The sequence below is a fragment of the Mobula birostris genome, chromosome 14 (assembly GCF_030028105.1).
Source record: "Mobula birostris isolate sMobBir1 chromosome 14, sMobBir1.hap1, whole genome shotgun sequence".
Classification (NCBI taxonomy): Eukaryota; Metazoa; Chordata; class Chondrichthyes; order Myliobatiformes; family Myliobatidae; genus Mobula; species Mobula birostris.
In genome coordinates, this window is record NC_092383.1 from 4,237,447 (window position 1) to 4,253,560 (window position 16,114).

The 16,114-nt window shown below is 46.9% G+C and overlaps 1 protein-coding gene across 3 annotated transcripts in view; it reads right to left on the reverse strand.

The window, feature by feature from the left end:
- The window catches only part of LOC140209663 (A disintegrin and metalloproteinase with thrombospondin motifs 7), a 248,372-nt gene that overhangs the window by 22,294 nt on the left and 209,964 nt on the right, over positions 1-16,114 (reverse strand). For all 3 annotated transcript variants that reach the window (XM_072278011.1, XM_072278012.1, XM_072278013.1), the window contains 2 exons: positions 15,844-15,990; positions 11,257-11,416 (listed from right to left, as the gene is read on the reverse strand). In XM_072278011.1, coding sequence (XP_072134112.1) covers positions 11,257-11,416; positions 15,844-15,990 — 307 coding nt within the window. The remainder of the gene's footprint in view (positions 1-11,256; positions 11,417-15,843; positions 15,991-16,114) is intronic.

Sequence of the window (16,114 nt, forward strand, 5' to 3'; positions counted from 1 at the left end):
TAGCAACAACCTGGCACTCAACGTCAGTAAGACAAAGGAGCTGATTGTGGACTTCAGGAAGGGTAAGACAAAGGAACACATACCAATCCTCATAGAGGGATCAGAAGTGGAGAGAGTGAGCAGTTTCAAGTTGCTGGGTGTCAAGATCTCTGAGGACCTAACCTGGTCCCAACATTTTGATGTAGTTATAAAGAAGGCAAGACAGCGGCTATACTTCATTAGGAGTTTGAAGAGATTTGGTATGTCAACAAATACACTCAAAATCTTCTATAGTTGTACCGTGGAGAGCATTCTGACAGGCTGCATCACTGTCTGGTATGGGGGCGGGGGGGATTACTGCATAGGACTGGAAGAAGCTGCAGAGGGTTGTAAATCTAGTTGGCTCCATCTTGGGCACTAGCCTACAAAGTACCCGGAGTATCTTCAGGGAGTGGTGTCTCAGAAAGGCAGCGTCCATTATTAAAGATCTTCAGCACCCAGGGCATGCCCTTTTCTCACTGGTACCATCAGCTAGGAGATACAGAAGGCTGAAGGCACACACTCAGCGATTCAGGAACAGCTTCTTCCCCTCTGCCATCCGATTCCTAAATGGACATTGAACTCTTGGACACTACCTCAGTTTTTAATATATAGTATTTCATTTTTTGCACAATTTTTAATCTATTCAATATACGTACACTGCAATGTATTTATTTATTTTTTTATTATTCTATATTATGTATTGCATTGAACCACTGCTGCTAAATTAACAAATTTCACGACATATGCCTGTGATAATAACCCTGATTCCATTCTGAAGTGAGTCAACAGTTCACTGCCTTCAATGGGAACTGTTGCAGAATTTAAAGGAAAATAAAAACAATACACGCTCTGACAACAGGGCCGTTAACTAAAACTCAAACTGAAGGTCAATACTAAATGAATACCGACCGCTCCTCGACAGCGTCTGTCGAAATGGTAGCTTTCTTTCCTGGACAAGGACAAGGGTAAGCAGGGAGTGTAGATGTTGCTGTGCTTTTGGTCAAGTCTTGATGAGACTAAAACGAAAAGCAGGGCGTTAAATACCACCATAATGAAACACTAAATAGCTGGCACATGCATTCTCACGAGCACGATCGTCGAACCTGTTGCGCAGCCTGCCTGTGCAGGCACAGAGACCCCACACAGAGTCTGTGGTTGTGACAGGAACTGTCTGGATGACAAGCAAAGCAAAGCTTCTCGCAGGATCTCGGTACGTGTGAAGCTAATAAACCAATTTGCCACGTTGTTCTTTGTGAGGTTTTGCTGTGCAGTGTTCCCACATAAGATTTCACTGTCAAAGTCCTGTACTAGCCGTCCACTGCTTTGGAATGACCCAAGGATGAGGAAGCCACCATCTGAATAGAGAGTGGTACAGCACAGATACAGGCCTTTCAGCCCATCCAGTCCATGGTGACCTGGCCTTCTGCCCAGTCCCATCTCTGTGCACCCTCCCATCCATGTACAGTACCACAGTAGTGCAGTGGTTAGCACAGGCACTTCACAGTGCACTAGCTGTAGGACTGGGGTTCGATTCCCCTCTGCTGTCTGGTAGGAGTTTGTACGTTCTCCAGGTAACCTCAAGGGTTTCCTCCAGGTGCCCTGGTATCCTCCCACAGTCCAAAAATGGATGGGTTAGTGTTAGTGAGTTGTGAGGGTAAGCTCTGACGGTGACACTTATAGCCAGCTGAGCATCATCCTCACTGATTTAATTTGATGCAACTGACACATTTCACTCATTCTATGTTTTGATGTACATGTGACACATAAAGTTAATCTAATCTACTCTTGAAACTTCCGTTACATTTTACAATAGAACTTTCATCCACCACTTCCTCTGGCTGCTCGTCCCACCCTCTGCGTGAAGTTCCCCGTCAGGTACCCCTTAAATATCTCACCTTACACCCTAATTCTACGCAACTCTCACAGAATGCAGAAGGAACTCAGCAGGCCAGGCAGCATCAAAAGAAAAGAGTAAACAGTCGAAACCTCAGGCTCAGACCCTTCTTCGGGGACAAGTACTAAAGAATGGTTTCGGACCAACACATCAACAGTTTATTCATCTCCATAAATGCTGCCTGGCCTGCTGAGTTCCTCCAGCATTTTTTGTGTGTTGCCAGCAGAGGGAAGGAGCACCTTACACCTCCTTTGGTGGAGTTGCTTCTCCACATGCTACCCTATCTATCTCTCTCATAGTTTTGTAATGTCCCCTCATTCTCCTGCGCTCCAGGGAATAAAACCCTACCCCGTTCAGCATTTCCCTATTACTCAGGCCCTTTGGTCCCATTAACGTCCATGTAAATTGAGCAGAAAGTGCGGCCCCTCCTCCTCCCAGTATCACAGACGAGAGCCTCTCATCACTGAGTCAGCAGCCAGTTAATCCTCTTCACATCCTCTCTCCACCAGTGCTGCAATTTTCCACTCACTCCCACTCAACCCCAACCTTCACTGCAATCATTCCAAGATCACCTCTGTCCCAGCTCTGTCCATTCCGAATGGATTCAGTTTGCTGAGCCCACTCTCAGAATGCTTTTCCTTTTTCCCACGTCCTTCCTTCCGGGACGAATTAAATCTATCTATCTGCGACAGGAGACTGGACAATTAGGTGCTGAAAACTTGCCGGCTTTCAGAGTTTTGTTTACCTAAATAAACATGCCTGAGGTGATGGTTCCATCCCTCTGCCTACCGATACTGAATTCCTTTCAAATATACCTCATAGTATGATTTAGAAGCAATAGCAAAAGGCCTGGGGTTCTTCCTGGTTTTGGATGCAGAGGGCGGTGAGACAGACAAAGACATGCTTATTCTCGTTTACAGAATGATTTACTAACCACAAAGAATGTCCCGAGGGAGGCAGATGAGACAGGTGAGGGCAGGAGGGAGGAAGGGAGAGAGAGAGGGGGGAAGAAAAATAGAGGGGGAGAAAGAGAGAGAGAGTGGGAGCAAGGGGGGAGGGAAAGAGAGGGAATAAAGGAGGGACAAGGAGAGACAGAGACAGGGAAGGGGGAAGAAGGGGGAAGAGGGGGGTAGAAGGGTGGGGAGGGGGGAGGGGGAACACATGGTTGCAGGTAACTCTTCCAGCTGCAACATTCCTGTGCAAAAATTTAAAGAGCATCTGAAGTTCCAGGACTTCCATCCAGGGAAGGTACGGGAATGATGAAATATTTCCGAGTCAAGGTGGGGTATAACTTGGAGATCCCATTCTATCAACATTTCCTTCTTACTAAAAATATGATGTGCCATAACTAAGGGAACACTTTGATGAAATATACAGAAATTCTCGCGGTAAGCAGTATCAGTGCTGAGAGATAAATGATTGCACTAATCTCACGAAACTCAGGCAAAACAGATGGAACACAGAGTTGAACTGGAAGTTCAGCTTGAGCCCCAAAGTTCCCAGAGGGAAACGAACCACACTCTTGAGTTGATTTACAGGCATTGAGTGATGTCACTGCGTGTAAATATATTCCCGGAGGTGAGAATGCGCAATCAGCTTTCTGAACAGAAGTGAGCTGCAATATACATCACATCACTCTATTTCAGGGGTTCCCAGCCTGGGGTTCACGGACCCTTTGGTTAATGGCAGGGGTCCATGGCATAAAAAAGATTGGGAACCCCTGCAACACACACAAAATGCTGGAGGAACTCAGCAGGCCAGGCAGCATCTATGGAAAAAATTACAGTCGGCGTTTACTCTTTGCCATAGATGCTGCCTGCGCTGCTGAGTTCCTCCAGCATTTTGTGTGTGTTGCTTGGATTTCCAGCATCTGTAGATTTTCTCGTTTGGGAACCCCAGCTCTATTTATTGATCCCAGGAATGAAAGGGTTATCATATGAATGAAAAGAATGAAGGGGGATCTCATTGAAACTTATTGAATATTGACAGGCCTAGATAGAGTGGATGGGAAGAGGGTGTTTCCTCTAGCAGGGGAGTGTAGGACTAGAGGGCACAGCCTCAGAATAAAAGGACGTCTATTTAGAACGGAGATGTGGAGGAGATTGATGAATCTATGGAACTCACTCCCACATAAGGCTGTGGAGACCAGGCCACTGGGTGTATTTACAGCGGAGGCCTTATTTATCATTACCACATACTCTATTCACCCTGTGAGCTGCACATGTACAAGAAATTTCATTGTTCCCAGGTGTACAAGGCAAAAAACTAACCCGATCCGAATCTTATCTTTGGTGCCTTGTTCCAATGCCAGCCGTATTCCATAGGTCAGAAGGCTGGTGGCTTGAACCTCACCACGATTAGACTGTACGATGGAGCAGACAACAGACCAAGTTGGTGTAAATAGATATTTGAAGTTCAGCACAGACATTTTGGGCTGAATGGCCTTCCTCTGGCTATATGACTCTTGAATGAAAGGGGTAAGCACTCAGCTTCCCTCACCCCTTCACTGAAATGTTCCCTTAAGCTATGAACTCACTTTCATGAACTCTTCATCTCACGTTCTTGATATTTATTGATTATTTATTATTATTTCTTTCTTTTTGTATTTGCAGTTTGTTTGTCTTTTGCACACTGGTTGAACACCCAAATGTTGTCTTTAATTGATTCTATTATGGTTATTATTTTATTATGTATTTATTGAGTATGCCCACAAGAAAATGATTCTCAGGGTTGTATATGGTGTGATTGTTAATAAATTTACTTTGAACTTTGAACAAGACCTCAAGGTGGAGACACAAGAGATTCTGCAGATGCTGGAAATCCTGAGCGACACACACGAAATGCAGGAGAAACACAGCAGGTCAGGCAGCCAGTGTGGAAGGAATACGCAGTCGACATTTCAGACCAAGACCCTTCATCAGGACTCGTTCATTCAGACCTGATGAAGGGCTCCCAAAGGTCAACTCTTTATTCCTCTCCACATATGCTGCCTAACCTGCAGATTCCCCCAGTATTTTGTGGGTGTTACTCTAGACCCCAAGGTGCTATTTTTAGAAGGAATAAACGTGTATTCCCAAGGTTTCTTGGGCAACATTTATTCTTAAACAACATACAGAATGTTATTTAAAATAAATCTTTTCTCACCACCTCAGTACAGAAACATTGTGGCCACTTTGTACCACAATCACCTTTGGTTTTCTTCATCCTAGTATAACTTATGCTTTTCGTGTTATTGTTGTGTCTTTAATGCTGTGTATCTGTGTACACATGCATGATGTGCTTGTTAGGATATATTCTGAAGGTATGGAATATAGCAAATATTAATTTCAACAGCAACCAGCCTTCAGATCTGAATGCGGATTGTAGGCTGAATTTAAAATGCAGCTCGGAACAATAGTCTCCCCGAAGCTGCAGTTTAGAGTAAATTGCAGACCAAGCAACACCCAATTGACTGAAAGGTCTGCATGTGCATGAATGTAATCGACACCCCATTGACCTGGGAGTCTGCATCACCATGAACAACTCAGAGACTACAATTAACACTCATTTTGGATGCATTGATGGGAAGGTCCAGATACTTTGAAAAACTACGTGCAACTCAAAAGAAGCATTATGAGGGCATTGTAAGTATAAAAGTGTCCTGTTATCTTTGTTCTTTAACAATAAAAACGTGCTGTAATATTGGATCAGGGAGCCTCTCTCTCAAGTGACTCCAAAGGCTGTCAGTTTGCATGTGTCCCGAATATAGAACCATAGAAACTACAGCAGAGAAACAGGCCTTTTGGCCCTTCTTGGCTGTGCCGAACCATTTTCTGCCTAGTCCCACTGACCTGCACATGGACCATATCCCTCCATACACCTCCCATCCATGTATCTGTCCAATTTATTCTTAAATGTTAAAAAAGAATCTGCATTTACCACCTCGTCTGGCAGCTCATTCCATACTCCCACCACTCTGTGTGAAGAAGCCCCCCCTAATGTTCCCTTTAAACTTTTCCCCCCTCACCCATAACCCATGTCCTCTGGTTTTTTTCTCCCCTTGCCTCAGTGGAAAAAGCCTGCTTGCATTCACTCTATCTATACCCGTCATAATTTTATATACCTCTATCAAATCTCCCCTCATTCTTCTACGCTCCAGGGAATAAAGTCCTAACCTATTCAACCTTTCTCTGTAACTGAGTTTCTCAAGTCCCGGCAACAACCTTGTAAACCTTCTCTGTACCCTTTCAACCTTATTTATATCCTTCCTGCAATTTGGTGACCAAAACTGAACACAATACTCCAGATTCGGCCTCACCAATGCCTTATACAACCTCATCATAACATTCCAGCTCTTATACTCAATACTTTGATTAATAAAGGCCAATGTACCAAAAGCTCTCTTTACAACCCTATCTACCTGTGACGCCACTTTTGGGGAATTTTGTATCTGTATTCCCAGATCCCTCTGTTCTACTGCACTCCTCAGTGCCTTGTATGTTCTACCTTGGTTTGTCCTTCCAACGTGCAATACCTCACACTTGTCTGCATTAAACTCCATCTGCCATTTTTCAGCCCATTTTTCCAGCTGGTCCAAGTCCCTCTGCAGGCTCTAAAAACTTTCCTCGCTGTCTACTACACCTCCAATCTTTGTATCATCAGCAAATTTGCTGATCCAATTTACCACATTATCATCTAGATCATTGATATAGATGACAAATAACAATGGACCCAGCACTGATCCCTGTGGCACACCACTAGTCATAGGCCTCCACTCGGAGAAGCAATTCTCTACTACCACTCTTTGGCTTCTTCCATTGAGCCAATGTCTGATCCAATTTACCACCTCTCCATGTATACCTAGCGACTGAATTTTCCTAACTAACCTCCCATGCGGGACCTTGTCAAAGGCCTTACTGACGTCCACGTAGACAATATCCACTGCCTTCCCTTCATCCACTTTCCTGGTAACCTCCTCGAAAAACTCCAATAGATTGGTCAAACATGACCTGCCACGCACAAAGCCATGTTGACTCTCCCTAATAAGTCCCTGTCTATCCAAATGCTTGTAGATTCTGTCTCTTAGTACTCCCTCCAATAACTTACCTACTACCGACGTTAAACTTACCAGCCTATAATTTCCCGGACTACTTTTTGATCCTTTTTTAAACAACGGAACAACGTGAGCCACTCTCCAATCCTCCAGCACCTCACCTGTAGACAGCGACATTTTAAATATTTCTGCCAGGGCCCCTGCAATTTCAACATCAGTCTCCTTCAAGGTCCGAGGGAACACTCTGTCAGGTCCCGGGGATTTATCCACTTTAATTTTCCTCAAGACAGCAAGGACCTCCTCCTTTTCAATCTGTACAGTTTCCATGATCTCACTACTTGTTTCCCTTAATTCCATAGACTTCATGCCAGCTTCCTTAGTAAATACAGACGCAAAAAACATAGAAACATAGAAAATAGGTGCAGGAGTAGGCCATTTGGCCCTTCGAGCCTGCACCGCCATTCATTATGATCATGGCTGATCATCCAACTCAGAACACCGCCCCAGCCTTCCCTCCATACCCCCTGACCCCCGTAGCCACAAGGGCCATATCTAACTCCCTCTTAAATATAGCCAATGAACTGGTCTCAACTGTTTCCTGTGGCAGAGAATTCCACAGATTCACCACTCTCTGTGTGAAGAAGTTTTTCCTAATCTCGGTCCTAAAAGGCTTCCCCTCTATCCTCAAACTGTGACCCCTCATTCTGGACTTCCCCAACATCGGGAACAATCTTCCTGCATCTAGCCTGTCCAATCCCTTTAGGATCTTATACGTTTTAATCAGATCCCCCCTCAATCTTTTAAATTCCAACGAGTACAAGCCCAGTTCATCCAGTCTTTCTTCATATGAAAGTCCTGCCATCCCAGGAATCAATCTGGTGAACCTGCTCTGTACTCCCTCTATGGCAAGGATGTCTTTCCTCAGATTAGGGGACCAAAACTGCACACAATACTCCAGGTGTGGTCTCACCAAGGCCTTGTACAACTGCAGTAGTACCTCCCTGCTCCTGTACTCAAATCCTCTCGCTATAAATGCCAGCATACCATTTGCCTTTTTCACCGCCTGCTGTACCTGCATGCCCACTTTCAATGACTGGTGTATAATGACACCCAGGTCTCGTTGCACCGCCCCTTTTCCTAATCAGCCACCATTCAGATAATAATCTGTTTTCCTATTTTTGCCACCAAAGTGGATAACTTCACATTTATCCACATTAAATTGCATCTGCCATGAATTTGTCCACTCACCCAACCTATCCAAGTCACCCTGCATACTCTTAGCATCCTCCTAGCATCCTCCTCACAGCTAACACTGCCACCCAGCTTCGTGTCATCTGCAAACTTGGAGATGCTGCATTTAATTCCCTCATCCAAGTCACCAATATATATTGTAAACAACTGGGGTCCCAGCACTGAGCCTTGCGGTACCCCACTAGTCACCGCCTGCCATTCTGAAAAGGTCCCGTTTATTCCCACTCTTTGCTTCCTGTCTACTAACCAACTCTCCACCCACACCAATACCTTACCCCCAATACCGTGTGCTTTAAGTTTGCACACTAATCTCCTGTGTGGGACCTTGTCAAAAGCCTTCTGAAAATCCAAATATACCACATTCACTGGTTCTCCCCTATCCACTCTACTAGTTACATCCTCAAAAAATTCTATGAGATTCGTCAGACATGATTTTCCTTTCACAAATCCATGCTGACTTTGTCCAATCATTTCACCGCTTTCCAAATGTGCTGTTATCACATCCTTGATAACTGACTCCAGCAGTTTCCCCACCACCGACGTTAGGCTAACCGGTCTATAATTCCCCGGTTTCTCTCTCCCTCCTTTTTTAAAAAGTGGAGTTACATTAGCCACCCTCCAATCCTCAGGAACTAGTCCAGAATCTAACGAGTTTTGAAAAATTATCACTAATGCATCCACTATTTCTTGGGCTACTTCCTTAAGCACCCTGGGATGTAGACCATCTGGCCCTGGGGATTTATCTGCCTTCAATCCCTTCAATTTACCTAACACCACTTCCCTACTAACATGTATTTCGCTCAGTTCCTCCATCTCGCTGGACCCTCTGTCCCCTACTATTTCTGGAAGATTATTTATGTCCTCCTTAGTGAAGACAGAACCAAAGTAATTATTCAATTGGTCTGCCATGTCCTTGCTCCCCATGATCAATTCACCTGTTTCTGTCTGCAGGGGACCTACATTTGTCTTTACCAGTCTTTTCCTTTTTACATATCTATAAAAGCTTTTACAGTCCGTTTTTATGTTGCCTGCCAGTTTTCTCTCATAATCTTTTTTCCCCTTCCTAATTAAGCCCTTTGTCCTCCTCTGCTGAACTCTGAATTTCTCCCAGTCCTCAGGTGAGCCACTTTCTCTGGCTAATTTGTATGCTTCTTCTTTAAACCTATTTATCTCCCCCATTTCCTTTGGTTCCGCACATAGGAGACCACTCTGATCTTCAAGAGGACCAATTTTATCCCTTACAATCCTTTTGCTCTTAATATACCTGTAAAAGCTCTTTGGATTATCCTTCACTTTGACTGCCAATGCAAACTCATGTCTTCTTTTAGCACTCCTGATTTCCCTCTTAAGTATTTTCTTGCACTTCTTATACTCCTCAAGCACCTTATTTACTCCCTGCTTCCTATACATGTCATACAACTCCCTCTTCTTCTTTATCAGAGTTGCAATATCCCTTGAGAACCAAGGTTCCTTATTCCTATTTTTATAGACTTTTATATCTACCAGCTGCGTCTCTCTGGCTACTTCGTTCACAGTCACGACTGTGCTGGCGTTGAGAGAGTCCAGAGGAGGTTTACGAGAATGATCCTAGGAATTAAAAGTTTAACCTCTGAGGAGCACTTGATGTCTCTGGGCCTATAATTGATGGAGGTAAGAGGAATGGTGTGGGTGGGGAATTTCATTAGAAGCTTTAGAATACTGAAAGACCCTGATAAAGTGGACATAGAGAAGGCATTTCCATTCATAGGAAAGTCTAGGACTAGAGGTTAGAGAATAAAGGGAGGGGTATGGAGGGCTATGATTGATGAGAGTATGCAGTTTAAATGGTTCTGCACAGACTAGACGGGCCAAAGGGCCAGCTTTTGTGCTGTACTTTTCTATGACTCTATGCCTCTAGAAGGTGCTGGATCAGTGGAACTTGCTGCTACAGACAGCTGTGGAGGCCAATTTATTGGATATATTTAAGGCTGAGATTGATAGTTTTTGATTTAGAACACAGAACATTACAACATAGGGTCTTGGTCCCAAGATGCTGTGCAGACCTTTTAACCTACTCCAAGATCAATCTAATTCTTCCCTCCCACATCATACTCCATTTTTCTGCCACCCACGTGTCTATATAAGAGTCTCTTAATGTCCCGAATGTATCTGCCTCTACCACTACCCCTGGCAGGGTGTTCCATGCAACCACCCCACCCTAGTCACTTCTGCCCTTGGAAAACTTCTCTGGCTATCTATTCTACTTATGCTCCTCATTATCTTGTACACTTCTATCAGGTCACCTCTCATCCTCCTTCACGCCAAAGAGAACCTTTCCTCTTCAGACATGCCCACTAGTCCTGGTAATTGTTAATGTAGGATGCTGCAAGCACAATTCACTGTTTTACTGGTGAACGCTGGAGGAGCTGTGTGGTCTCAATTGTAGTAGGGTCCAGGCCTCAAGCCACATTGTCAACTGTGTGCAGCCACCGAGGAAAGGGGTGTTAGAGTCGGGTTCTACACTGGAGTGCCAGTGGTGGTGCTGCGCAGCATCCATTCTGGAGTCGGTGCCTACCCCCAGTGTTCGCTCATCCGAAGTCAAGCCACATTGAGTTCAACTGCAGACTGCTGCAACATGCATGGTCTCAGGGACTTGGACTACATATATATTTTTGCATGACCGTATTTTACTGATATCTCACATGTGCTACATGTACTTTGTGCTGTGTATGACTATCGGTACTGCATGTTGCACCTTGGCACCAGAGTAACATTGTCTCGTTTGGCTGTATTCATGTATGGTTGAATGGCAATTAGACTTGAGCTCGAACTTGTAAAGCTCCTCCGCATCCTCCCTAAAGCTTTCATATCCTTCCTGTATTGAGGCGACCAGAGCTGAACGCAATTGGTCAGGGTGTAAAGAGTTACAGGAAGAACTTTGGAGTCTGGGGGTGAAAAGATCTGCCGTGATTGAATGTCAGATCAGACCAAATGCACTGAATGGCCTAATCTCACTCCTATGGGCTTGTGCATTTTGCAGTAGATTGGACTTTCCTGTGCTGTCTCGTTGGGAACTTACTGTGGTCAGTGCTGTTACACTCCTGCAGGTTACACTTCTGTGTGTTCTCTGGCCAGGGCTCGTGGTCACACTGGCTACTGTCTTCCTCTGCCTGCCCCGTCACTGTGTTTACGCACTTCACCAGCCGCCGCTGTATCCCTCCGCCACACATGGCCGTGCACTGTTGTGGGGTGAAAAAAATATCCAAGGTCAAAGCTCCGCCGCACTGTACAAAAGACCACTTTACTGGTAACCAGCCAACCTAATGAGCTGTGCCTCCTTGTCGCCCACCTATGTAGCCCCCCTGGCCACCCTCAGGGTCGCTCGGCTCGCTGTGGTCTAGGGAAACAGCCTCGGCCCCGCCAAACTGGGTAATTCGTTTGTGTGGATGCTGTGTGAGGTACCCCACCCCGCCCAAATAACAGACTTTACACCAGATGCAATTAAATGATTTACAGTTTATAGATATTACTGGAACTATATAATTAAAAGAGAATAAAATATAAAAGGAAAATAAAAGGCGCCACACTCAATCTCTTCGTGCACAAAAACCGTTGGAGCTCAAGGACCTTCTTCTTCACCCTGCGACCCCCTCGGATCACCTCGACCGGCCACCTGGGACCAACAACGGTGGTCGACCAGACGCTCCACACGAGTCCGTCTCCGTCTCCTCGCCGAAGGTCCCGCTCGGGGTCCGACCCCGTTAGCGGGCTCACAGCACTTCGTCCATCCTCTGTCTCGCTCTCCCGCCTTCTGCCCCCAAACCCCCTCACAAACAGTATCTTCAAATACACCAAAACCATAACAACTATCCCAATTGGTTAATAGCACCCTCTTATCACCCTCTAAACCACAATAAGCTGCTAGCGCAAACTTTCTCAGCGTTAAAGCACAACAAAGCCGCATTCCCCAGATTAACAATAACAAAAACGCCATTTTAATTAGCCTCCGCAGTAACATAAAAATCGAAACCCCCTTACACTCTCCCCCCACCAAATAAAGTCATGTCCTCATGACTTCTAAATAACTCGCCACCCAGTCCTACAGACACACAACACACACATACACAGATACACACAGTGACAGTGCTCCCCAAACAGTGGATCTTACTCCCGTCCCACGGGCATTAAATAGGCCAACCTATCTGGGAGCTTCTTAACCCTCTGAGACCTCCGTACCCCCTCACCTAAACCCACAAGGCTCAGACACTACTAGGGATACCTCGGGCCTGCTTGCCAACTCCTCTCTCACTCAGGCCACCACTACAGCTCGGAGCCCCCTGTCCCGTGGCCGGGGCCCCGCCTCTCCACCTTCCTGATCCTGCCGTAACTCAGACTGCCCACAGCTAGCCCTCCCCACTACACCTGACTCAGTGGGAGAAGGGCCAAAGGTCTCTTCCTCAATCACGGGGAAGTTAGCGAAAGGCAGCATGTACCACATGTGCAGCACATCATCCTTCGAATCCGTATTCTTCCTCATTCCTTCGATCGGTAGCTGCTGTTTGAGTTTCTCCAAACTGAAACATTTAGCTGGGGCTACCCCTTCAGCCTCCTGCAGTCGAGACGTCAGCTTCTTCGGGGACTCCTTCAACTCTCGCCACAGCCTCAGCAGTTCTGACTCAGGGTTCCTGGCCATCTCAATCTGGGACGCAGTTACCCCACCAGCTTCTTCCACCCTGACTTGAAAAGCAGCAGTTAAAGGATGTTCAGCCTCCGGTTGTTTCTTCCTGAGGGTGTCTTCCAGGTCAACTTTCAGTTTTTCCACTTCATTTAAACTCGCGATAGTCATCTTCAGGTTCCTTTCAAGCGTCCGCCTCCCTTTTCCGAGATCGGTCCTCCATTTCTTTACCTCCTCGGGAGTGTAGTCAAACTCCCCTCCCTGGGCTCTCGGTTTTCTGTTGACCTTAGTCAGAACACTTCCTTGATCTTCCCCAACTTGTAAATCTTCCAATCTGTTCTGAATGGACGTCTTGAGTTTCTGCTGATGCCTTCGAAGGTGGGTCATTGTTTCTTCTCGCTGGATTAATTCGTCAGTATATGACCGCAGTGCGGTGCAAATCCCCTCTCTTCCCTGTGTCTCATTCAGATTGACGACCTGGGTTTCCATCCCCCGGTCCACCACCGTCTGTCCCAACACCAGGAAGTTCAACTGGTATGTCGGGTCATTTTCCTCACATTGCACCAAACTCCTCCGGCCAAAAACTCCTCCACATTTGACACTTCGCTTCGGTCGCCCGGGCTCAGCCACTCGTCTCGCCTCATAGTCCCCCAAGGCGAATCCAAGCTCTAGGCGGTCATCCACATACGTCAAAACTCCACACACCTTCACTTCCCCCACGGTTTTCCTCATGCCCCGCGGGAAGGATGCAGGGGCTCCGGATATGCCCTTGGGCATCTTTTCGGATCGGAAGAATCCTAGGGAATAAAGGCCATCTTCGGCTCAACAGCCGCCCTCCTCACGATCTGGCAACATCCACCCCTCAGATGCAGTACATTAAACCACGTCGCATCATCCACACACACGCTGCCTTCATCTTCCACGCCGCCAGGGTCTAGTTGCCGCGACCTCTCTCTCACTGAGGTGTCTTCAGCGGTCAACTCCCCTCCCTCGTGGTGGTTCGGAGCATCTACTAAGAGGGTCTCACCCTCAGCTACTTTCCCCAAGCCGTACCACCGCTGGGTCTCGTTTAAATTCGGTACCGGCTCAAGGCTGCTACACACGTCCTCAGAAGCAACTCGACACGCTGGGTGCCCAGACAATGCCCCCATGAACTCCAGGGTCATTAACCAATCATCGTCTTCTGGATAACTACTACCACTAGTACCCAAAGTCTCCAGTGCCCTTGCGGTTGTCAAGGGTAAATGCTTCAGACACCGGTTGTAAAACGAACTGTCCAACAACTTGATCTGTGCGCCGGGGTCGAGGATAGCTTTAGCATCGCTTCTCTCTATCCATAGCGACACCCTGGGGCGTGGCCCCTCTAAGCCTTCAGGAATAGGGTCTTTTCCTTGCGGAAGTTCAGTGGTACATTGCTAGGAACGTGTTTCCCCAGAGACCGCAGGCCGTATCCCCACTGGGCCTCCACTAAGTTTCCCGACACCTCTCTGATCAGCTGAACAACTGATCCCCTGAAATGATCGCCCTGGCACTACAAGCAATTTAGCCGCCCTCCTCGCCAGAGAAGACACACTGAAAACTTTCCCCCCTCTTTCAAATAACTGACAGCTGTCACTACGGTGTAAGTGAACCTGACAGCTCTAACACCGTCACCAGCCCGCCTACTCAAACTTTCAACCAATCCCTGTCGCTCTCCCTCAACCAAGCACTGCCACTCATCTAACAACTGGGACATCCGCTCCGCCCACGTCTCACACGTCTCCGCCCCTCCTGGGGTGGACACTATCCCCAGTGCCAGGCGGAGCCTGCCGGAGCTAGAACATTTATTCGCAGACTCTACCTCCAAATCAGACCACTCTTTCCTCTCTCACCCAACTGCATGGACAGCCCCGAGTGCCACCTCTAACTCGTCAATGCTAGTCTGAACTCGAACGAAGACCGCACCCACAACGCATACAGCAATCAACAGCAAATAACCCACAGAGACACACATTACAGATTTAATCAGGGCACCCACACAGCATACCAACAGACTCAAGCACCCCGGACAAAGCCCCCACAATGTAGCCCCCCTGGCCACCCTCAGGGTCGCTCGGCTCGCTGTGGTCTAGGGAAACAGCCTCGGCCCCGCCAAACTGGGTAATTCGTTTGTGTGGATGCTGTGTGAGGTACCCCACCCCGCCCAAATAACAGACTTTACACCAGATGCAATTAAATGATTTACAGTTTATAGATATTACTGGAACTATATAATTAAAAGAGAATAAAATATAAAAGGAAAATAAAAGGCGCCACACTCAATCTCTTCGTGCACAAAAACCGTTGGAGCTCAAGGACCTTCTTCTTCACCCTGCGACCCCCTCGGATCACCTCGACCGGCCACCTGGGACCAACAACGGTGGTCGACCAGACGCTCCACACGAGTCCGTCTCCGTCTCCTCGCCGAAGGTCCCGCTCGGGGTCCGACCCCGTTAGCGGGCTCACAGCACTTCGTCCATCCTCTGTCTCGCTCTCCCGCCTTCTGCCCCCAAACCCCCTCACAAACAGTATCTTCAAATACACCAAAACCATAACAACTATCCCAATTGGTTAATAGCACCCTCTTATCACCCTCTAAACCACAATAAGCTGCTAGCGCAAACTTTCTCAGCGTTAAAGCACAACAAAGCCGCATTCCCCAGATTAACAATAACAAAAACGCCATTTTAATTAGCCTCCGCAGTAACATAAAAATCGAAACCCCCTTACACCTATTTAACCCTAGCCTAATCACAGGACAATTTACATCGACCAATTAATCTACTAACCTGCACATCTTTGGACTGTGGGAGGAAACCAGAGCACCCGGAGGAAACCCGCATGGGGAGAATGTACAAACTCCTTACAGATGGTGTCGGAACTGAACCTCAAACTCCGATGCCCCAAGCTGTAACCGTGCTAACCGTTACTCCACCGTGGCACTCCCCACACAGTACAGACACTCAAGCTCACCTGTCCCCACGAGCCCTTCATCCACTTGGTGCAGGGATGGGCGTTGCACGCCCTGGTGCTGTTCTGGCGCAGAGCCTCATCACAGTGTCCGAATTTGGGGCACATGACCAGCCTCTCCTGCACACCTCCTCCACAAGCCTTGGAGCACTGCAGAAAACACACAGAGCAAATCCAAAGTGCATCGCAATTCACCCATAAAGAGTAAAGTTCAAAGTAAATTTATTATCAAAGAACATATATGCTACCTTGAGATTCATTATTTTTTGCTGGC